General features: G+C 34.2%; 2 protein-coding genes across 4 annotated transcripts in view; one reads left to right on the plus strand and one right to left on the minus strand.

Annotated features, from left to right (window-relative positions):
• On the plus strand, positions 1-16,285 carry LOC125647607 (elongin-B-like). Its single transcript, XM_048874366.2, has 4 exons — positions 1-87; positions 4,767-4,910; positions 9,305-9,404; positions 15,779-16,285. Exons 1-4 carry the CDS (start codon positions 85-87, stop codon positions 15,892-15,894), a joined length of 363 nt encoding a protein of 120 aa, XP_048730323.1. The 5' UTR covers positions 1-84; the 3' UTR covers positions 15,895-16,285.
• Positions 5,644-24,254, minus strand: part of LOC125647571 (transmembrane protein 163-like) — a 27,158-nt gene continuing 8,547 nt past the window's right edge. The window contains exons 7-8 of one of the 3 annotated variants that reach the window (XM_048874300.2): positions 16,706-16,773; positions 5,644-6,031 (exon numbers count right to left, since the gene is read on the minus strand). In XM_048874300.2, the coding sequence (XP_048730257.1) occupies positions 5,777-6,031; positions 16,706-16,773 (323 nt within the window). In that variant the 3' untranslated portion in view covers positions 5,644-5,776. Of the gene's footprint in view, positions 6,032-15,009; positions 15,137-16,705; positions 16,774-19,778; positions 23,850-23,948; positions 24,091-24,254 lie in introns of those variants that run through there. The other 2 variants (XM_048874336.2, XM_048874305.2) reach the window with 2 other exon arrangements.

Consider the following 24,254-nt stretch of genomic DNA (forward strand, 5'->3'; position numbering starts at 1 on the left):
ACTTTATAAGTTGGTTCCCATTAGAGAAAACGCTGGTCCGCAACGCATAGAATTTAGGGCACCAGTTTACCGTAGATATCCAAGATGGTGGGTATATTTGTTGTAAACACTTTATTTGTATGAAATAACGACGATTGAATGAATGCAGAGTGAAATTCATTTTCAGATAAGTTCTTAAAAGCCAAAATTTCCAACCTTTTTTTTGGAATGGCAGATTTTATTCAAATTTTTAAGTCAGATTCACGTGATAGTGATTAGTGTATTTGTAACTAAAGGCAAAGCGTGACTTGAACTTGGGATCTGATACAAAGTCGTTTTAGAAACATGCTTTTATAGAACACTTGAATTATTGATATTATATTTTTATTAGGTGAATGCAAAATTATTGCAAGTATAAAAATTGATCACAAGAATTTAATATTGTAGAGAGAAGAGGGTGTTGTACAATATATATGTTCATGATTTAGGAAATGTTTTGGTCTATATCTAACATCTCTATGGCCTTTTGGCGGTTTATGACCCAAGTTTAACAAACAAAGTATTCAAATAAATGCTTTTCAACTTGTATGTAAACTGCAAATGGGCAACATTCAGTCTTCACGAAAACATTAAAAAACTTGCTGGCCAGTCGGACCAGTGAACTGTCTGAATTTACTGGCCCCCTAAATTTTTATATGTTTATCACATACATTCTGGAATGCATTGGCAAACTGTACAATTAATTTACTGGAACTATGGTTATTACTCGTATTCATATCCACCCTAAGACATCCTTTCTGTCGATAACAGTAAAACAACACCGTACACGGTATTTTCTCTCTCTTCGCCCGCAAACAACAAGACTACAAATTTACGTATTTTTTCACAAACAGCCCGAGTGCACCTTAGGAAGTAGCCTTCTCTACCAACATGAAATGTAAACGATTGATTAATTCTACAAACTATAGAAATTGCATAAAATCAGAGATAACTGCAATTGATGTTCATTTTAATTGGACCATGCAATAAAGCAGCAATTGCCGGTGTGCAGTGCGATACAGATTGCGGCCATTTTTGTTGTTTCAACAAGTTGTTCGTTTAATATTCACGCGATCAATGTACAAGTTATCTTGACAATTACAATTACAGTTATCATTTTTTATGAAATAAACAAACCACGATGTCCAAACACTTACTTTATGTGCTATTTTTTTGTTTATTTTTATTTTGATGGTAAATTTAAGCAAATAAGACATTTAGAATATCTAAATCCAACATCATATTTAATGTGATTTACAAAAAGTCTACAAGTCCATCGGACTTCTGGATTTTTAATTTTCACTGACCCAACCATAAAATTCACTGGCCTCGGTCTTCGGACCACTGAGTTTTCGTGAAGACTGAACATTGAAAATGATAAACTCCAATAATAGTTCCCTAAATATGCTAAGCAGGGTTCTTACAACCCAGCATCATATTTATTTTTAAGCACTTCAAAGGCCATTTTTAAAGCATATATAACTAAATTGGTATAAAAACACCTGACACATTGAGATATTAATAAATTTTGAATTATATTTTTCTAGCTCATTTAACATCTCCTCTCATCTCCCCAATGTTATCAGAAATTTTCAGAAATCAACCTCGATAATTTGTTATGTTTATTACACACCACATGTGAGAATTAGGAGATGTATCCCCATATCAATGATGTTTATTGTCCCGTTATACATCTGCACACACAGCACTTGCTTTACTCTTTAACAGACTTAATGACTCAGGCCACTATTAAAAAATTGTTTGTTGGGCGTTAGCCGCCCGACCCTCTCAAAAGGTCGCCGACACAAAAATTTTATTGGTCCAACAGCGATTTTTTTTTTTTTTGGTTATTGTCCGGTGCGGAATAGAACCGAGTTCGAGCCGGATTTTAGCCGTCTGAGTCAGTAAAGCGCTTGACAGTCACCTTGCTTCGCTTCAAGTGCTTCCTTGATGGTTTGTTTCAAAATGTCCGACCTGAAGAGGACAAAATCGTACACAATTTATGTGTAAATATAGAGTTTAAAAACTCAAAGGAAGGAAGCAAAGCCAATAGACTGCTTGAGTTTGACACGGATTCAACTGCGGCTGACGAACGTAGACACAACATAGAGCACATGTCGAAGTACATGTCTGTTAAATTAATTTTCTCAAACCAAGCCATTATAACAGATTCTATGCTAGTTGGAACCCCCAGGTTACATGATGCTTGCAGTACCTGGTTAATAGTTCATGCAGAAATGCATCTAACATTTATTTCAAAGCTTTTCTTAGAATTTAAAAAAAGATACAAAATCCATATTGTTTTCAATGTTTTAGACTGCTACTTTACATTTTATACCCAAGAAAAACTTTGAAATAAAATCCACTCATCATGCTTTTATGTTACTGAGCAGTACTTATATATTTCATTTAGAAATTTCAAATCTACATAAAACAGTTGTCACACTAGTTCCATGTGTCAGGCATGTTCAGTGGAATATATAACACTGCATGCCTACTAGCATAAAGCAGAGGATGACTAAGAACTAAAGGGTGCATACACAGAACAATACAAAAGTGCAAAGCAAAACTAATTCTTATTTATAAAGTGGTGCAAAATGGTGTACTGATGAATAGTGATGTTATATACAAAAGCAGATATATAAATATGATAGAGCTGAATATGATAAGGCTGGCACATATGTACATTTAAAAGCATATTGAATTAATGACAAAGAACTTAGCTAATGAAGAGATATAATATAGCAAACAAAATATACAGATATATGTAGACGATGTACAAAAAATTCCAGCAGGACTGACGTATGTGGGAGAACAATATTTAATGCACGAAAAAAAAAATTAATCCTGACCAAAAAAAAAAAAAGAAGCCTACCTACCTACCCATCATCAAAGGGGTAGGGTAGGCAAACGCTCAACAAACAATTTTTTAATAGTGGCCTCAGTTATAGATGTACTTTGATCATCAAACTTTGTTGTAAAACACTGATGATTCATTCTTAGGCCAAAAATAATTGTTGTTTTTCTTCTAACATCCTAGACAAATTTAGGGTAGGTAGGAAATAGATTTTTTTTTCTCTCAACTTTAATTTTCAGATTGCATAAAGAAACATTTTGATACATAATATCCTTGCAGGTTTATTAGTATATTGAACACAAGGAGCTAATTTTCCCCCAGGGTTTTACCCAGCATTTAGATGTTACTACCCATTTTGAATTTAAGGGGAATTTTTAAGAATGCAGTCATTGAGCTTCCAGGGGATGGTGGTGGGGGACATCCATGGAATATAATATCCACAGATCATTACAGCCATATAAATTGATTGATTACTCATTTTATCTATAATGTAAGTCTGACAATTATAGAAAATGACTTGGAATATATTAAAAAAAATGATTTTTGTTGAAAATTCTCATACAATTTTGTCAAGTTTCTACAAATGAAGGGGAATTTTTTATCTGTGGAAGGGGAAGTATCCATTTGTTGCCAAAGGGGAAAGGTACCTTATACCGGTAGTAAAAACAACCTAGATAAATCCCTGTCCCCTGTTACTAAAATAATTTAACTTGATATGCCTTAGTATTAATCCCCTCCGAGGTAAGGCCATCATTAAAAATATTTTTGTTTGATGTACTCCGACCCACATTTTTCAAGGTGGGTCGGTTGGTAGGTGTTTTTGTTAGTGTTTTAATTTCATGAAATTTTTCAATATTTAGTTTTAAAGTAAGGAGAATTTTCTATTTTTCAAGGGAACCAAAAAAAAAAAAATGAAATTTAAAATTGCTGAAAAAAATTATCGGGTAGGAGCAAATTTGACGGGTCAGTCGGAGTACATCAAACAAATAAATTTTTATTTTTGGCATAACTACAAGTGCCATCTCCAATTGCTGATTCAATAATCTCTCGAAGAATTTGTTGAAAAAATGTAGGGTAGGGGATATAATTTAGGGGCAGTTGGGTTAGTAGAAACACAGAATTTTTATTACAGGCTTTCCCCAATTTTTGTGGTAATATTTGCTTTTTTGTTAATGAAACACTAAGCCACAGAAAATATTCACACCTATATAACATGTACAAAAAACACAGTAAGTGACATTTATAAACATTAAAGAAATATAGGTAATACATGTAGAGGAGTTCTAATCAACATATTTCTTTTCTTGTTTTAAATATTTGTCTGTACGAATCCTGCTAAATATTTGACTGTCTTTTTCAATAAGACAGTACTTAATCAGCTATTCTGTATATTTGTAAGTTCCAATGCCAAATGCTTAGCATTTCTCTTAGATCTAATATTCAGTTCTTTTGCTCACCCCTCCCTTTCCTTTGAGAATATATCAAATGTCGGGTACATGTACAGTCTGTATATATTGTTTGTTGCTATTTCACTTTGTTTAATAACTATTTGACACACAGTTTTAGAACTTCATCCATAGAACATACGAGGCCTTTTGAAAGTGCTCCTTCTCTGAAGCATTGACTTTTTAGACACAGGGGGGATTTTATGTAATCGTTTAGTTGTTTTCTTTTCTCAAAGTAGAAGTTATGATTTTTCAATCTGTTGGTAATGTTTTGACAATTTGCAAATTAGAAAACGGGTTTAGCATCCTACTTTTGTACAAGTTGTTAACTTATGAAAGAAGCTTCATATTTTGCAGTTTCAGAGTAGCGTAGTGTAGATGCAATTGTACATGTATCAAATTTCATTACTTTTACATCTAATATATATTTCTATTTATCTATTTAGGATGTGTTCTTGATGATTAGAAGGAAAAAGGCTACCATCTTTACAGATGCAAAGGAGTCCACCGCAGTTAGTGATGTAAAAAAAATTGTTGAAGGTATTCTAAAGATCCGACCTGAAGATCAAAAGCTGTTCAAAGATGATCAGGTAGACTATATTTCGTAATCCACTAACACTCACTTACTACTTTATATGTACAACACACTTTCAGTATCGGCTTCTTTCTTTACCAAATTTTGAGTTGACTTGCGTAGCGAGCTACTCCTTGGCATCAGGCCTGTCCAGCAGATTGTCCACTTCACTACCACCTTCATACACAACTGAATATAGTTTGACTGCCAGTGTATGTTAATAATAATAATAATGTTTTGTGAAATGAAATCATTGCCGTTCACATAAAATTCTTTATAATCAATTGAATACACACATTGTGTGTGAAAATATTTAGTATTAGACATCGATAGCAGTTCTGCAACTGAATACTGAATATTTGCTTTTTGTAAATAAATAAAGAACAAACGAGTTAACATCATTTACATATTCATGTCAATTGTGGTACATTTATGTGGGAATACTTCATGTACACAAGATAAAGGAAGAGGCGATCAAAATATTTGAAGACTTCAAGAGAATAATTTGTATCAATACCTGCTACAAATTGTGTCTGGGCTGTTACCTTTTTTTGGTCTATTGCGTGTAGGCTTTTGATATTTGACATGTACTGATAAGTGATCATCTAATGCAGATGTGTTGGGTACCATGGATAGTGACCTTTGATCTAGAACTTTATGTTCATACAACTTATGCAGCTTTTATTGGTAAATTCCAAGACATGTGGCCTACAATTACAATTCAATTATTTCTTTTGAAATTTATAAATTACAATGACTTTCTGAAGTAATCCTGATTACATTTGTTGATTATGTTATTAAGAAATGTCTTGATGAAGTGCATAACTATTTATTAGGAACATATAAACCTAACATTCATTTAGAAAATATTGCATGAGTTGATTAAATGTTTTGTCCCAAAGTCTGCATCTTTCTGGACAAAAGGCTAGCTCTCAAATTCTGACTGTTAACAAGGGAACGTGGCATGAGGTCCCCAGCAATGAAAAGAAGGAGAGCACTAGTAATGTTACGCTGGCAAGGATCTGAAGAAGAACACTTTTTCTTTGTGTCCACAAATGTTTTAATGACACTTTGTTCTTTATTTGGTGTAGAAGACACATCCTGTTGTTTCAAGCCCATATAATGTATATGTTTTCTCTGCAATGTAAATAAGTTGTATCATTATCCACCTCACATTTTCATAAATAACAGTTTTGACTTCTAAATTTAGCTTATACTTATATTTTGTAAGTACTAATTGATTTTAAACTATTTAAATAAAAGCAATGCCATTATAAATGTTCACAATTCTATGATTTAAGCATAATAATTAGTACAAGTCTACTGATATTTCTTTTTCTTACCACAAATGTTTGGGGAAATTGGGGGTGGTTTTTATATTTCCAAATATCAGCGTATGGTCAGTTTTTTAATCAAGGCAGGCTACTGACAAACAAGTTGCTGGTGCAGGGGTTTTAACGGTCTCGTTTAAAGTCAGCATTTCGCAAATTCTATGGTCGTTATAATGATCTAGTTTGCCAATACAACCTACAATGTATCATTGAGTCAAATGCTGTCTGACGTGTTTCATACCAATTGTTAGACCGTTCTTGGCACACTGATTTTGACTACAGATAACTCTGTTTACCCTGATCAAGATATAGGGCTCACGGCAGGTGTGACTGGTCAACAGGGGATGCTTACTTCTCCTAGGCACCTGATCCCACCTCTGGTGTGTCCAGGAGTCCGTGTTGTCCAACTCTCTATTTTGTATTGCATATAGGAGTTATGAGATTGATCACTGTTCGTTATCTTCACTTTTCATCATGGAAGTGTATAGTTTGCATTTAATAGCTTTCATCTTCCCTTCTACTCCAGTTGGAATTTCATATACATTGAAGTGGAGACTTGAACATATATTTATACCCCGTGAACGAAGTTCTGGGGGGTATATAGGAATCACTCTGTCTGTCTGTCTGTCCGTCCGTCCGTCTGTCTGTGCAGATTCGTGTCCGGGCCATAACTTCTTTGTTCTTTGACTTAGGCGTACCATATTTGGCACACAGGTAGATCACCATGAGACGATGTGTCATGTACCTTCATGACCTCTATATGACCTTGACCCTTGACCTCAAGGTCAAAATTAAAGGTTTTATAATGGATTCGTGTCCGGGCCATAACTTCTTTGTTCTTTGACATAGGCATACCATATTTGACACATGAGTGTATCACCATGAGACGATGTGTCATGTACCTTCATGACCGCCATATGACCTTGACCTCAAGGTCAAAAGTAAAGGTTTTTACAATGGATTCGTGTCCGGGCCATAACTTCTTTGTTCTTTGACATAGGCATACCATATTTGACACATGAGTGTATCACCATGCGACGATGTGTCATGTACATTCATGACCTCTTTATGACCTTGACCTTTGATCTCAAGGTCAAAATTATAGGTTTATGCCATGGATTTGTGTTCGGACTATATCTTCCATTTTCTTCTACAAATGCATACCATATTTTTACACTCAGGAAAGAGGTAATTTATACCTATTAACAACACCCTTTGGGAGATTGGGGTAAGCGGGGGGTATTCTTAGTGAGCATTGCTCACAGTACATCTTGTTTAACTTGCATTGCCAAGTTGCCATCTAAACATTTGTTTTTATTTGGGTAGCAATTTATTCTGTTGGAATTGGAAAGGTGAAAACAGTTAACTATGGTTAGACATCTTTTTTTTTGTACCCCTGAGCAGCTGTCCTGAGGTTATATTGGCCAGTAAATGGCTTTAGTTCATCTTAAATAGAGGTTCAGTCGGTATGTGATTGATTAAAGTTTGATAATTACATAAACCTTCAAGATAACATTTTCTTTATAGTATATATTGAGAATTTATCAAAATGTATAACCTTGGGGTAGTAATATACAGTTTCATTACCTTTAATGTTTCTTTTTTATAAGTGAAGAGGGTCATTGGTATATTATGTATAAATAGATTGACCATTGAAATTGCCATTAATTACAAAATTAATGAAGATTGAAAGCATTCAGAATGTTTGATAATCATAATGCAATTTTAAAAAAAAGTAATCAAATGTAATAAGAAAATAATCATGATTACAGTCAAATTCTGATCTGTAATTGACTAAATTAGATTGAAAGTAATCTTTTTTTTAATGATTACTGAATACATCTAATTACTTGGGGGAAAAAAGTAATCGATTACAGCTGAATACAATTAACAATTACCACATGTCTGTAATTTACTGCAAGCCAATGTAACATTTTCCTAGTTTGTGACCTTGAAATTCCTCAGATATCTAGTTAAGCATAATACTAAATGCATGTACATTTTCTTTTACCATACTTTAAAGATTCAGAATTGAAGCTCATAAGATGGTGTTGTATATACCCTCCCTTTTTGGAAACCATGTACAAGTCAACTCTGAGGCCCTTGAGGCCTTTGATTTTTCCGTGACCTTGGAGTGGTCATATTGGCCGGAAACATCTTGTTTTATGTTATAGTAACTTGTAAGGAAATGAGTCGGATATCAAATTTCCAATAATTGAATTTTGCCATGCATTGCAACAATACTGGATACTCATGAATTACGCAACAAGCGATCGGATTTGGAGGTATCATTATATTACCTGGACCTGTTGTTGCAAGTGAATGCTACACCTTAAGATGCCCTTTTCTTTCTTTTTTTTTTTTTTTTTTTTTTTAGCTTACCTGAGATAAAGGTTTAAGTGAGCTTTTCTAATAAAAATTTGTCCGTTGTCTGTCATTGACGTTGTCGTAGTCATAAATTTTTCACATTTTCATCTTCTCCAGAATCATTAGGTTAATTTCAACCAAACTTGGCACAAAGTATCCTTGGGTATAGGGGATTCAAGTTTGTTCAAATGAAGGGTCATGCCCCCTTTAAAGGAGAGATATATGTAATCTGTAATCACAAAAATATGATGGGGTCATTTAAAATTCTTCTTCTCAGGAACCACTGGGCCAGAAAAGTTCAAATTTACGATGTACATGAAAGCTTCCTGATATAGTGCAGATTAAAGTTTGTAAAAATCATGACCCCTTGGGTTAGGATGGGGCCACAAAAGGGGATCAAAGTTTTACATGTGAATGTATAGGGAATCAAACTTGGCACAAAGCATCCTTAGATGAAATTTGTTAACTTTTAAAATATGAAAGGCCACATCCGTAAGTTTGATAATTAATGAATTTTTAGTCATTACACTTAAAAAGTTTTTTCTGAACCAAGCTGCTTGTATAATGATAGTTTTGATGAAGCTTGTTTATTGCTAGGAACTGCTGCTCAGGTAAGCGATGTGGCCAATGGGCCTCTTATTTAAGTAAATAAATGCTACTTTGGTTAATTCATACAAAAACAATAATCTTTATATTTCTTCTCCTTTGATAGCCACTAGATGACAACAAAACACTAGGAGATTATGGTTTTACTTTTGCCACAGCAAGAGCACAGGCCCCAGCAACAATTGGACTGGCTTGTAAACAAGATGGTAAGTGAATGTTTAATATTCTTTAGAGTGAGTTTTGATAGTTGTATGAATACTAGAAGTAAGGTTATTTGGTCTAATTGGGCCAGTGTGATCTATTGTCATTACTTGATATCTGTCATCAATCTGTCAGTGGCAGTAGTCTTGATAAACTTTTACAGTTTAGTCTTGTTCTTTAGAATAACTGCATATCTCAGCACCATACAATTTGCTTACATACATTTACACTGAGCTTGACCCACCTATATGTACAATGTAGTATTCAGATCTTTTTATGCTCCCAAGATAGCAGGCTAGGGGTATTTAGTTCTTGGACTATCTATTTCTTACATGTAGTCTGCAACTTAACTTTGTTCACCTCTTTTAAAGTTTTATGGTCTGAATTCAACAATTTTTTTCCACCGTATAAAAATGCTGCTAAATTATTGCACTTAGTATTTGTGAGGCAGTACGACATGTCATACATATATTCAACTTGTTTTAACCAGAATTATTTGATTTTAAATCGGTTTTTACAAACAACTGTCACTCAGCCATATTTAATGCACAAATTGTATGACAGTCATATGTCCAGTTAAGACTTTCCAAGGTAAAATTGGTGGTCTTATCTGTGTAAAGCTGTGTATTTTGCTACTACAGTACCATGCCATAAGTTTAAGAGAAATAAAAATATCAAATATCCTTAGTAATTCGTTGTTTTACGGTTTTTATGTTTAAAGGACACATCGCATGTTTTTAAACTTTTTAATTTTTTCAGCAAAATTAATTCATTTCATGCCTAAAACTACTTTACATGTGTTTTAAATGAAACAGTTTGCGTAGTTTTCGAGTTTGAAAGCGATGAAATTCAAATCTTGCAATATGCATATTTTCTTCGATAGTTTACGCGCCATTATCTGTGACGTCATATGCGACCTAGAGCGAGAAGATTTGAAAACAGTTGATAGCCATTTCATAAACAGATTAGATTTAATTGACAAACAAACAATTATCACATTAACAGCTTGTAAATAACACTGCATTAGGGTGTTTTGTGCCGTTTAAGGGTGTACTTGCTGTCAGTAGAGAGGATTTGGACTGTATTTTTTTCAACTGTCGAAGGAAGGTATGAGGGTAAAGACGTGAATATTTTTTGTCGGCACAACGACTTTGCCATAAAACCCCCCCAGTAGAATTTGTCCCTGTACTTTTTAAAACAAACACTTGGACAAAGACGTAGATAAACTGCGAGAAAATGGTTCTATCGAAGCTACGCACTGTTACATATAGGCCTACGGCATATGCTTTCCGTTCTGCTCTCGAATTCAATACACACTCGCACCAACTGACCTTCACCTTGTAACAACATATAGGCAGAACTTTGCTAGCAGTGTCTACCAACTGGTAGTTTTAAAAAAGAAATTTAAAGATAAAAGATAATTGAGCTTTCAATTATAAATAATAAAATATAATATTTCCCGACTTTCAATTGAATTATAATGCTTTCATTTTTTTTTTTTTGGAACGCGTACGTGTTTACAAAAACAGTACGCCGCGCTCCCACTTCGTAAGTAACAACGTGTTGATAACAAAAAATAATGATTAGGCGTAATAAAATTGTTTTAATAAAATAATTTAAAAGTATTGTGATTTTCACAATAAGTTTGATTATTATTATTATTTTCCGAAATGCTCCCGTGACAGTAGGCCTAGTTGCCAATGATACATAATCGTATCATAATTTAAGCCTATCTATAACTTCTCCAAAAATAAATTTAATAATAATTGCACTGTTTATTTTAGAAAAGCAACAACGCTAATTACAGTTGTTTACAGAAATAGCATTACCAAATTGTGTTTAGACAGTGATCCCATGTAAACATTATTTACTCGCAAATTTATGCAGATTTCATACTCGCTTTTCTCGCTACATTTGGGTCGCTGTTTGTATGCACTGGTGGCTAAAAGATATAAGACTCGGGAAATTTGTCAACATCGAAATAAATGTTATCCATGGTAAATAAATTAGGCCCCTAAAACCCGAGCATTTAAAAATATCTAACACTACTTTTACACCAAGTTGATCGACGAAGGTCGCATATGACGTCACTGTACCACGTGACTACCTATCTAATTAACTAGGCTTTTTGAAATCGGGGCTTAGATTTAAGTCCGTATTGTGGCTAATTATCGCAATACTTCAGCGAACGAACTATTACAATTAATTTCTATACGCATAAGGAAGACAAAATGTATATAATTCTGTATACTTTGAAAACACGAGATGTGTCCTTTAAGATATATACATCATGTTGGGATTCCCTTGATGCGCATGGGGCTATTTATAGATGCCTAACAGACTTAATTAAGGTGTATGTATTTATGCGTACACACTATATATACCTTTTAAATAATCTTCTCTCTGTTTTCTTTTACATGCCCATGTTTTCAAGCATTTAATTGAGGAAAAGTGAATAACTTTAAAAACTAAATCATCTACTTTAAAGTAATTTTCTAGAAAACAATAATAGCTGAACTTCAGACAATTCAGCTTTAAACTTGTACAACATTTAAACTTTATTTTGAGGAAGTTATAGATTGAGGTAAAAGTTAGATGGAGGTTGTTTTTATTCATTTTTCCTGTACACCAAAATCATGAAGTTACAATGGCACAATGAATATAACTTAACCTTAACATTTATATAGAATGGGCATAAAATCATATATTTAAAATTGCTTGAAAATGGTTATATACAAAAAGTCCTGAAAATAACCAGAAGTGAGTAAAAATCTGTGGACAGTATATATTTACCATTTCAAGCACACAACAAAATGTTAAAGTTTTTATATTCATGTAGCAACATTTTAACATATGTCTTGAAGGTCGATAAGTATATTTGCCATTAATTAAGTACCATGAACAAGCAGATTGTAAGATTTGGGGGGGGGGGGGGGGGGATTGCTTTTTGTGAGGATAGACCACTACATTCAGAGATGTACTGCTTGGGTAGCATTTAGCTGGAATAGGATTGTTTGTTTGTTTTTCTTGAAGTACAAATTCAGACTGGCAACTTTCTTTCTTAGGGCTAGAATTTTAACAGAGTTACTTATGCATGTAATTTCAAGAGGATTTCTCTGATGAAAAAAAAAGATGAGGATGTAGATGATATTATGTAAAGAACTGCCAACGATAGTATTGTTTCATCGCCTACCTTCTGATTAATTTTTAAAAGTTATCATTCTCAAATGGATTTTTTTATGTCAATACAGATATTCATATGAATTTTCATAAAAGTTGATGTATTTGACTAAACAAAGAGAGATAACTATAATTTGGGTTCAATAATATAACATATTTCACTATAGAAATAAATGGAAAATATTTTCAATCCCCCCCCCCCTTCCCGCCCTGTGAAACACATATTCCTTTTTACAGGTATTAAAAATTGTCATTTAGCAAATTTATGTTGTTTCGCAGGGGGAGCATATGTTTACAGACCAAAAACGCAGCGAAATGTTCCCTCTTTGATCAATTGCCAATGAGGTTAAACTATGAAAAATGAAGATTAATCATTTCTTACTCAATAATATATAGTTATTTGACAAATTAAATGGTTACATGTATCTATTTATAAATATCAATAAGCATTTTAAAATATATGACATTTTTTTTAAAAGTCTGATTTCAAGGAACATATTTTTCTACCCCCTAATCAAAAGGAGTTATAATTAAGAGTAATTAATTAATTAACACTGGTATTAAAGTTATTAATCAATTACTAATGAATTCTGTTTTATATTAAAAAAATCTCATTAGCAAAATTACAAAGCTTTTTAGGTCACCTGAAGTCATTCAGGTGACCTATTGCTATCTGTTTTTGTCCGTCGTCGTGCGTTAACATTTGAACATTTTCAGCTTCTTCTCTGAAACCCCTGAACCAATTTCAACCAATTTTGGCATATAGCATCTGTGGGTGGAGGGGAACAAAAATTGTGAAATTCGTGGTCCCTGCCCCCCTGGGGCCTGAGGGGTGGGGCAAAAACCATCAAAATGAGTGTAATTTTAAAAAATCTTCTTCTATACTCCTGGACATCAAGAAGCCAAACTGTGGCATAATTATAATGAGCGTTGAGCCCTCTACCAAAATTGTGAAATTCATGGCCCCTGGGGCAGGGATTCTTGTGTTAGGGTGGGGCTCTATTGGTCATATAGTGAAAATGTAGAAATTCTTTGAAAATCTTCTTCTCTGTCTCTGGGTATTAAGTAGACAAACTAATAGCATGGTAATGATGAGCAAGGATGCCTCTTTATACCCCCCCCCGCAACAAGTTGTGGGGGGGGGGGGGGGGGGTGTTATACTGGAATCGGGTTGTCCATCCGTCCGTCTGTAGACGCAATGGTTTCCGGGCTCTAAAGCATTATCCTTTCCACCTACCGTCACCATATAATATATATGGACTACCCATGGGATGAAGATGTTCCCTATCGATTTTGGGGTCAAAAGTCAAGCACACTGGACATCGAAGTAGCAATATGGTTTCCGGGCTCTAAAGTGTTATCCTTTCCACCTACAGTCACCATATCATACATATGGACTACCCATGGAATGAAGATGTTCTCTATCGATTTTGGGGTCAAAAGGTCAAAGGTCAAGCGCACTGGACATTGAAGTAGCAATATGGTTTCCGGGCTCTAAAGCGTTATCTTTTCCACCTACAGTCACCATATCAAACATATGGACTACCCATGGGATGAAGATGTTCCCTATCGATTTTGGGGTCAAAAGGTCAAAGGTCAAGCACACTGGACATCGAAGTAGCAACACTCAGAAAAGAGGTAGTTTATACCTATTACCAACACCCTTTGGGAGATTGGGGTAAGCGGGGGGTATTCTTAGTGAGCATTGCTCACAGTACCTCTTGTTAAAAATTGTGAAATTCATGGCCCCTGGATCAGTGGTTCTGGTGCTAGGGTGGGGCTCTATAAGTCATATAGTGAAAATGCATTATTTCTTTGAAAATCTTCTTCTCTGTCCTTGGGTATTAAGTAGACAAACCAATAGCATGGTTATGATGAGCAAGGATGCCTCTTTCAAAATTGTGAAATTCATGGCCCCTGGGTCAGGGGTTCTGGTATTAGGGTGGGGCCCTATTGATCATATAGTGAAAATGCATTTTATTTCTTTGAAAATCTTCTCCTCAGCTGCTGGGTATTAAGTAGACAAACTAATAGTATGATAATGATGATCAAGGATGCTTCTTTCAAAACTGAAATTTATGGCCCCTGGGTCAGGGGTTCTGGTGCAAAGGTGGGGCTGACCACATAGCTATTCAATGTTTCTTCCATCCAAAAGTAAAATTCTTATATTTAAACACAAACCTAATTTAAACATTGGAAGGTTGTTACATGATACTCAGGTGACCTATAAGGCCCCTGGGCCTCTTGTTAAGATATACCAGTTGAAAATGTAGACAGTAGTTCAGAGTTAATGTACATAGTTCATTTTGACATAACATGATGTTAAAATGAGGACAAATTGATGCCAGTTACTATGGAATTAAGTTTTATACTTTATACTCCTTCAAAAATGTGTTGTGAATTGTAAATGATATATAAACATAGCTATGAGGTACAGAGATTGAATTGGATAATTTCAAAGAGATGTTTTAGAGTATATATGTTTACAAATGGAACAGCTACTGTATATACATTGTTGAAAGCCACTGCTGAATATGTACACTCTTCTCCCTTTTCACTGAAAGAGAAGTGGAGCGTACATTGCAATGATGCTGTATGTATTGCAAAATTTATATTTTAGTGCCAAGAGCACTAATTCATGGTTTGCACCAAGGTATAATATTCTCTATTCATCCTTTTTCATACTAGTAGAACATACTACATGTATTAATACCAGTAATGTTAATTACAAATAACACATGCTAATCAGTATATGTGCTTTGATTACACTAAATTTATAGACTTGCAAAATTATGAAACACCATATACATGTATATCAAACAATTTGATGGAATGCTGCCTCACATAAAGATCAAGATTCCTATTGATTTACAAGGTTAAATGTAATAACCAGACCCCCTTCTCTAGATAGCTACAGCTATGTATTTCTGATCAGCTTATATCGAGATGTCTGAGGTCACTGAAGAGGAAATATTTCAACGTTTGTCATGGATGTGTATACCGGTATATCTGAATTTCTGTCTTGTGTTGGTACTTGCAGACAATGACAATTCACGTAGTGTTGGGTGTTCAAAGAGCTTGGATTTACTTTGCATACAATTAACTGGTCACTTTCAAGTGTGTTCTGTGCAAATTGCCATAAATGAATTATATCATTGACCTTGTTCATGTAGAATGATTTACTGTTTTTATTTTGAAGATGGCGAGTTTGAACAGTTAGAGATCACCCCACTCTCTAGTCCCCCAGAACTACCGGATGTGATGAAGCAACAGGACTCCACATCAGCACATGCACAAGAACAAACAGCATCTTAATCTTATTCATAGTTAACTTATTTCTCCAAGTGGTTCATTAGGATGTTTACTAAAGCTGTTATAAAATTGAATCTACTTGTAAGGTTTATCCTATCCATGTGAATAGTGTCCTGCATATTGTGTTTATTCGAGCTTTAAGAAATAGTTTCATTCCATTTGCTGTTTATATATAGGAAATACAGTAAAGCATTGTATGTAAACGTCTTGAGTATTTATTGTTAAAACTTGAGAATCATTTTCACTGGAATGTAATAACAATCTGTACATCAACACTTTCCCCAGTGCTGTGCTCTTAAACAAAAATTAATATTATGTACAATGAAAATTGTTTAAGTGTTAAAGAAGTTACGATTTTGTTTTTAAAATAATAAAAGAAAAATGTCTCACAGTAGTGCTGGTTTGTTTCTGAATAACGGGCTTTAGATATCAAATGTGACCACGTTCATGGTACACCTCATTGAGGGTACATGTATATGATCAGGTCATTTTGATCTGGTAGGACAATTTTATTACCGAAATTATGAAATTAATTGGTTGTGAAAATATCAAGATGGTGGCTACATTCCTATTTCATTCATGTATGTCTCTCCATTGACCCTTTTTTACCATGGGGGACTCGTTCAAAATACTAGCAACAGTAAATGGTTACTGCCCCATAAGTTTCTTTCTTGCTGTGCGAACCCCACATTTGAAAATATTCCCAGGAGTCGTATGATGATTAATCCAGATACCATGTGTCTTTTGGATGAAATGTTTAAAGTCCCCATATCATAGTACATGTAGGACACCACAAAGATCTCTCACTTCTTACTTGTAACGGTCCAGAGTGTCTACTGTCTACCTTAGGTCTAGGCAAGTTAGGCTTGGTTGAAATTGGCTCTAAGGAAAAAATTAAAGAAATTTGAAATGTGTGAAAGTTTAGACAAGTCATCCAAAGCTGGTAGTGCGTCTGTTGTAGTGTAAGATTTTCGAAGGGACGTAAAACGCGCAAAAACCAAATCAATTCGAAAAGGTGAAGAAAATGAACAGTGATCAATTTCATAACTCCTATAAAGAATACAAATGCAAACACGGACCCCTGGACATTTCAGAGGCGGGATCAGGTGCCTATGAGGAGAAAACCTTCCTTGTCGACCGATCACACCCACCGCGAGTCATGCGGTAAACCGTAGTCAAAATCAATGCAAAGAACGGCCCCAATTGGTATGAAACATCTCCGACTACATGTTACCCATTAACAAGTTGTCATGGTAAATGATATCGTAAGAACGACCATAAAATTTGTGAAATGTAGACTTCAAACGAGACTGTTGAAACCCCTCTGTAACATCAACTTATTTGTCAGTTGCCTGCCTCGATTTGAAAACTGACTATACGCAGAACAAGCTCTTGTGTATCGAATCAGATGAGGGACATAAACACCATTATGCAGGTGATAATGGAACATTGATACATAAATATGGGAAGTTGATGGTGGAGAAATTGAAGTCACCCCGTTTGTCATAAAGTCGATTTGGTAGTTTGCCGTTATATCATGAAAGGCAAACATGAAACATCTATGTTTATTAAGATAACGAAGTATGAAGAAGAAATATATAGAATTTGACAAATGGTTACATGTATTTATATCAATAAGCATTTTAAAATGGGTGTATATGACATTTTTTTTTTTTTTTTATATAAAAAAGTCCGATTTGAAGGAACATTTTTCTACTCCCTAATTAAAAGGAGTTGTAATTAAGAGTAATTAATTAACACTGGTATTAAAGTTAATCAATTTAATACTAATGAATTCTGCTTTATATTAAAAACTCTGCAAAATTGCAAAGCTTTTTAACAGTTGAAAATGTAGACAGGAAGTCAGAGTAGTTCTTTGCGACATAACATGATGTTAAAATGAGGACAAATTACTATGGAATTAAGTTTTATACTTTATACTCCTTCAAAAATGTGTTGTGAATTGTAAATGATATATAAACATAGCTATGAGATACAGAGATTGAATTGGATAATTTCAAAGATGTTTTAGAATATATATGTTTACAAATGGAACAGGTACTGTATGTACATTGCTGAAAGTCAGTGCTGAATTGTACACTCTTCTCCCTTTTCACGTGAAAGAGAAGAGGAGCGTACATTGCAATGATACTGTATATATTGCAAAATTTCTATTTTAGTGGCAAGAGCTGTATGTATTGCAAAATTTATATTTTAGTGCCAAGAGCACTAATTCATGGTTTGCACCAAGGTATTATATTCTCTATTCATCCTTTTTCATAGTAGTAGAACATACTACATGTATTAATACCAGTAATGCTAATTACAAATAACACATCTTATGTTTATTAAAATAACGAAGTATGAAGAAGATGTGGTATCTTTTGTCTCTAGTTCACTGGGGTATATGAAACGACATATGAATGAAAATGATTTTTATTAATAGATAAAACGTATATCTAAAGGTCGAGTTGAAGGCCACAGCAAGTGTTTTTTCTTCTCATGTAGAAGCTGTTGGATACTGCCTCGTAAGAAAGTTAATAAAGGAGTACAATTTATGCCAATGGGGATTCCAACAGACTGTTGGAAGAGCTGATTACTAAAGCCTACGAAGATATTGTCAATGAGGGAGTCCGTTATCTTTTTATTATCAACTTCAGAGTACTTGTGCATAGAATCAGCGGTGTTTAACAAAGTAATTTTCTGAATAACTGATCACAAGATATGAATATTTCCTGTTTCTATTTTTAATGAAGAAACAACTTCATGTGATGTCAAAAACAACAAAAATTTTGTTTAAATGATTAATGATATCTTCAATTCTGAATTAGTGCGCGCATCAATTGAATTATTGATAACATTAATTACTGTAAAGGGGGAAACATTCGTTTGGGTTTTATTTTCGCTATGTTAGCGATTATATTAACGATTGCAAAAATTTAACCATTGCAAAGTGCTGTTCAAAGTATTTTGGGGTAAACATGAACAATTCGAAGGGATTTATCCGCGAAACCATCGTAAAATACCGAACAATAAAAATCACAAAATTTAACCTCGCGAAATAAAAGACCTTTACAGTATTCTGCTGAATTGATGCACGCAATATTTGATTGATTGAATATTGTTTAACGTCCCTGACGAGAATATTCCACTCATGGAGACATCACCACTGCCGGCGAAGGGCTGCAAAATTTTGGCCTATGCTCGGCGCTTATGGTCTTTCAGCAGGGAGGGATCTTTATCGTGCCACACCTGCTGTAACACGGGACCTCGGTTTTTGCGATGTCATCCGAAGGACCGCCCCATTTAGTCACCTTCTACGACAAGCAAGGGGTACTGAGGACCTACATGTACATGTATTTTAACCCGGATCCCCACAGGAACACAATGATTGAATTGTTGATCTTTTCAAATAAATTATTGATATCAACAATTGGATTGATGTGAGCTACAAATTCAAATGAAGAAAGCAATAATTCAATAAATTCGCACATCAATTCATTTAATGCGCACAATAATTGAATTATCGTTTTCTGAATTGAATTAATAATATAATTTAATTCAGTTGGTGCGAATTGAATTAATGATATGATTTGATTTAATTGATGCGCACGTGCATGATTCTTTGAGAGAAAGAGAGAGATATTATTAATTAGATATATCTTCTATTCAACCGATCCACAATCAAATTAATGATCTCTTTCATTGAGTTGTTGCTCTCTTTACAAGAATTGATGCGTGCATCAATCCATAATACAATTTCGATGTAAATAATTAAAGATGTTTTCAACTGAATTAAAGAAAAAAGAAATCATCAAATTAATTATACCGAGCACTGAATTAATTTTTGCGAGCAATATTTTGGGGACATTGATAAGAGCAATAACTGATTTGAACATATTTTATTGCATATATAATATACAACTGCATATATAATATACAACAGGTTTGAACACAAGTTCCTACAACTTACGAGGTTCTCACCTAAGATTAATTGATAACAATTGTCATAAAACGTATGTATAGACAAAATAAATACATGTATATACATGTATAGCATAAAATGAATTAATATCAGGAGAATTTCCTTGAATTCAATATAAATTTGTGAGCAGCATTAAAAATTTTGCTGTTAATTTCATACCCCAAATTGTCACTGCCCCAAAGTAAAATCCGTGTATTGTCGATTCTCCTAACTGTGATTGTGGTATGAGAGAAGATGCATATCATGTTTTCTTTGTTTGTAAAAGATTTTCAGTAGTAAGAAATTTTATGTTTGACGAACTCTTTCAAATACAAGAATTGTCTATCATAATTGATATGTTTTTTCGGTGTGAATCATAGTTAAACAAACAATTATGTCTTAATTTAGTATGAATTATATTTACTATTCTTTTGCCAAGAAGAAAATGTTTAGGCACTTTTGAAATATTGATATTATTAGAAATGTTTCAGCGGAACTGACAGATAGAGGTTGCTTTCTTTGCTTCGTTTGCTAAAGAGTTCCATTTGCGGATGACATCTGGAAAAAATGAATCATTATATTCTAGGAGGTATATTATACATGCATAGTCATATTCGTGAAAATACTGTCTGCTCAATATCTTGAGAACCCTTCGCTTAACAGATATCAAACTTGGTACACTAGTACATCTTAAGGAGTAGATTACCCTATTTGATTTTGAGGTCACATGGTCAAAGATTAAGGGTCAAACTGGATATAGTAAAATACTGTCTGCTCAATATCTTGAGAACCCTTCGCTTGACAGATATCAAACTTGGTATACTGGTACATCGTAAGGAGTAGATGACCTCTATAGATTTTGAGGTCACTTGGTCAAAGGTCGAGGGTCAAACTGGACATAGGAATATACTGTCCATTCAATATTTTGAGAACTCTTTGCTTGACAGACATCAAACTTGGTAGACTGGTACATCATATTGTCAGCACTACTTGGTATATGTCTAAGCAATGATTTGACTGATGAAGACGGTTTAAGTAATGGATTCAAGTTAGTCATTCAAAACCTACTTGAAATTTGGACTCTTGTACGTCGCAAAGTATCGTAAAATAAACACCAAAAAAAAAAAAAAAAAAAACCCAAAGAATAAAGAAAGTCATAGATTTTAAAACAAACAACGAAGAAAATTATACAATGAACTCTTTCTTCTTGACAAAAATAAATGTCATAATACAGAAGTCGATCTAGACCATGAAGTGTCTCCCGCAATTTGTAACGCCATTCGGAAAAAAAGTATAGATCCACAATCTTGCTCTAAGGCCATTATTCCCGCTCCGAAATCCGATCGCGATTACACTGATCCAAACGATGACCGACCTCATCACTTTAACCAGCTGTGTTTGTAAAAGCATGTAACGGAAGATTAGCGAACTATTGATATGCTTTCTTGAAACTTGCAATATTCTAACAAATATGCAATGTACTTTTTGAAAACTAGAAGTGCCAATGACCATTTGGTGCTAATTGAATATTCAATACCAGATGACGTTGTTAACAAAGAACAAATTCTGGTCACATTCCTCGACTTGGAAAAGGCATGGTACGACTTGGAAACATCGTATATTACAAGACATTTATGGTATTAATCTTCGTTGATAATTACTTACTATTATGAAAAAAATCTTAAACTCCCCCGAACAATTGTGTATAATTAGGTTGGATATGCATGTAGTTATCGAGCACGGACGGCAGGTTTTTTTTATTTGTTACATTATTAAAAGAAATATTACATAATGATATTTAAGGCAGTTTCTTCGTAGATGATTTCGTTCTTTGCTACAAATCGAAAATCGAACACGTACTGTTACAGATATGTTTATTTATATGGCTGATAATAACGGTTTGAAATTTCCTACATCTATAGAATCGTGTGTGTATTCCAATCACAAACGAAACTACACTCTGATCCATGTTTAAAAGTAGATGAAACTGCAAAGTTGTAAAACAATCTAAATTTTTGGGCGTGATCTTTGACAATAAATTCATTGGTACAGATGTTACGGAATTGTGTAAACTGGGAAAGTATGTTTATAAGTGTTTAAAATTAAGAGCAGAAAATCAATACACTATATGATTTAGGAGCGTGTCTTCACTATTTTTATTATCGTGATAACGATCTAGTTTGCCAATACAACCTGTCATTGGGTCAAATGCTGTCTGACGTGTTTCATACCGTTTGTTAGACTGTTCTTGGCACACTGATTTTGACTACAGATAACTCCGTTTACTTGATCAAGATATAGGGCACACGGCAGGTGTGACCGGTCAACAGGTGATGTTTACTTCTCCTAGGCACCTGATCCCACCTCTGGTATATCCAGGGGTCCTTGTTTGCCCAACTCTCTATTTGTATTGCTTATAGGAATTATGAGATTGATCACTGTTCGTTATCTTTACCTTTCACCATCCTCTTTATACATCGTGTATCTGCCTCGTGTTTTCCTCCTTAAACATCTCCACGAGTCTACTCTATGTATTTTGCTAAGTTTGACTAAATAAGCATTAAGTCAGATTGTGTTGAAATTAGCATTTATTACAAATGCCAAACAAAATCACAATATTCAAAATATAAATGTCACACTTGTTGGAATTCAAGTAACATTTACCTTATCTAGACTAGCAAATGACAGGGAGCGCATTATGTGTGTCTTCCTGGTAATACACGGGGGCGATTAAGACGGGATTTTCTGCCCTACCTCCGACTTTGGAAAGCAATGCTACATTAATTGTATGTGCTTAATATTGTCTGTCTTTGGCAGACTGAGTGCACCAGTGAAAACAAATATTTAGACAAGTTAACAAAACTTACATTCTAATTGTGAATTGACCGGACATATGTGATTATCAGTATACCAGCTACCAATCCAAACCAGACTTTTCAAAAACACAACTCCTTTGGTTTAGGGAAAAGAGTACCAACTCATTTCCCATAGACTACTAACCTTTGGTCGTTTCACTAATTAACTATATTAATTTTAGACAAATGGCCTTCAACCTTTCAAAGGTCATTCCAAGTGCTAATCAAAAACGACAAAAATTATATACGGTCCCGTTGCTTTTATAGGTCATATTTGTACTTTTTTTCCTACAACACATAATGACCTGAAGTGAATTATGCCCTTCATTACCGTGGTAATTTAGTCAGTCATTTCTCGATTCTGTGCGATAATTTTTCATCGCCACGATTAATTTAAACTTCTATAATATTTCTTTCAATTCCAAATCATTTCACTCTTGATATTAGCCAATCACGCAACACTTAAACATTTATACCTCTGCTCAATTTTGGGGAAACTGCGTTCGGGTTACGCATCCGGGGGTTTGGTACTCTCATTCCACAAACGACCGTTGTCGTACATGTAGCTAGAGTAAGCTTCCTACCACCCCCAACCCCCCGATTACTTACAAACTTCACAAAAGGACATTGATCCAACTTCAAAGCCCCCAAATGGTTGAAATATCCCTACGTTTGCTTAATACTCTAAACAAACAAACAAACAAATTGTGATTAATGTAATCTACATCCATATCATTCCTTCCGTCGTCTACCCTAGACAAAACTATGCATAGAACAAATATGATTTAATTCTATTCATAAGGGCACTTTTATATGTAAAATTCTTCCGCTTAACGTGCTCATCAGATTCTGATAACGTCCAGCTACTATGCTATTATATTTCTGTGTAGACGATACATAAGGAGGTTTACTATATTGTCATAATGGCTGATTTCCTTTAAAACATGAACGTGTGTATTGTAAACAGTAAAATACAGAAGTATATCATAAATATGCATTTCATTTGTTAAGTACATCAGAAGTATAGATTTCCATAGAACATATCACTACAAGCTTTTGTCATGATAAATCTTGACTGTGTCTTCCTTTAGATTTATCATGCTAGAGGCTTTCCTGTATTACGAAACTTCCAGAATAATCTGAAAATAAAACATGAAAAGCACATTCCAGGAGCAGTTTAACTAACAAATGTCGAAAATACGAGTTCAGTTTTTCGGAAATGAGACATTTTCACTTGCCTGATGGCGAATGCATACAGAAAGATGCTACACGCTACGCCGAATACATTGTCTATGTACCACAGAGAAGGGTTGTGTTCATACAGGTTTATGGCCAGGAAAGCCGAAAAGCTGATTATAGCACCGACAAATGTGATCACGCCTATCAATTAATAACATTTTATTTCTATGAACGAGGAAAAGCTAAATTTTGTTCACATACTCTCAGGGTATTCTTTTCAAAAGCACCTAAAACATGACCACCCTTCATGAATTGAGTTAATGAAAACAAGTAAAAAGTTAAATAAAGAATAAGAAAATTTTCTT

This window comes from Ostrea edulis, chromosome 1 (assembly GCF_947568905.1).
Source record: "Ostrea edulis chromosome 1, xbOstEdul1.1, whole genome shotgun sequence".
NCBI classification, from domain to species: Eukaryota; Metazoa; Mollusca; class Bivalvia; order Ostreida; family Ostreidae; genus Ostrea; species Ostrea edulis.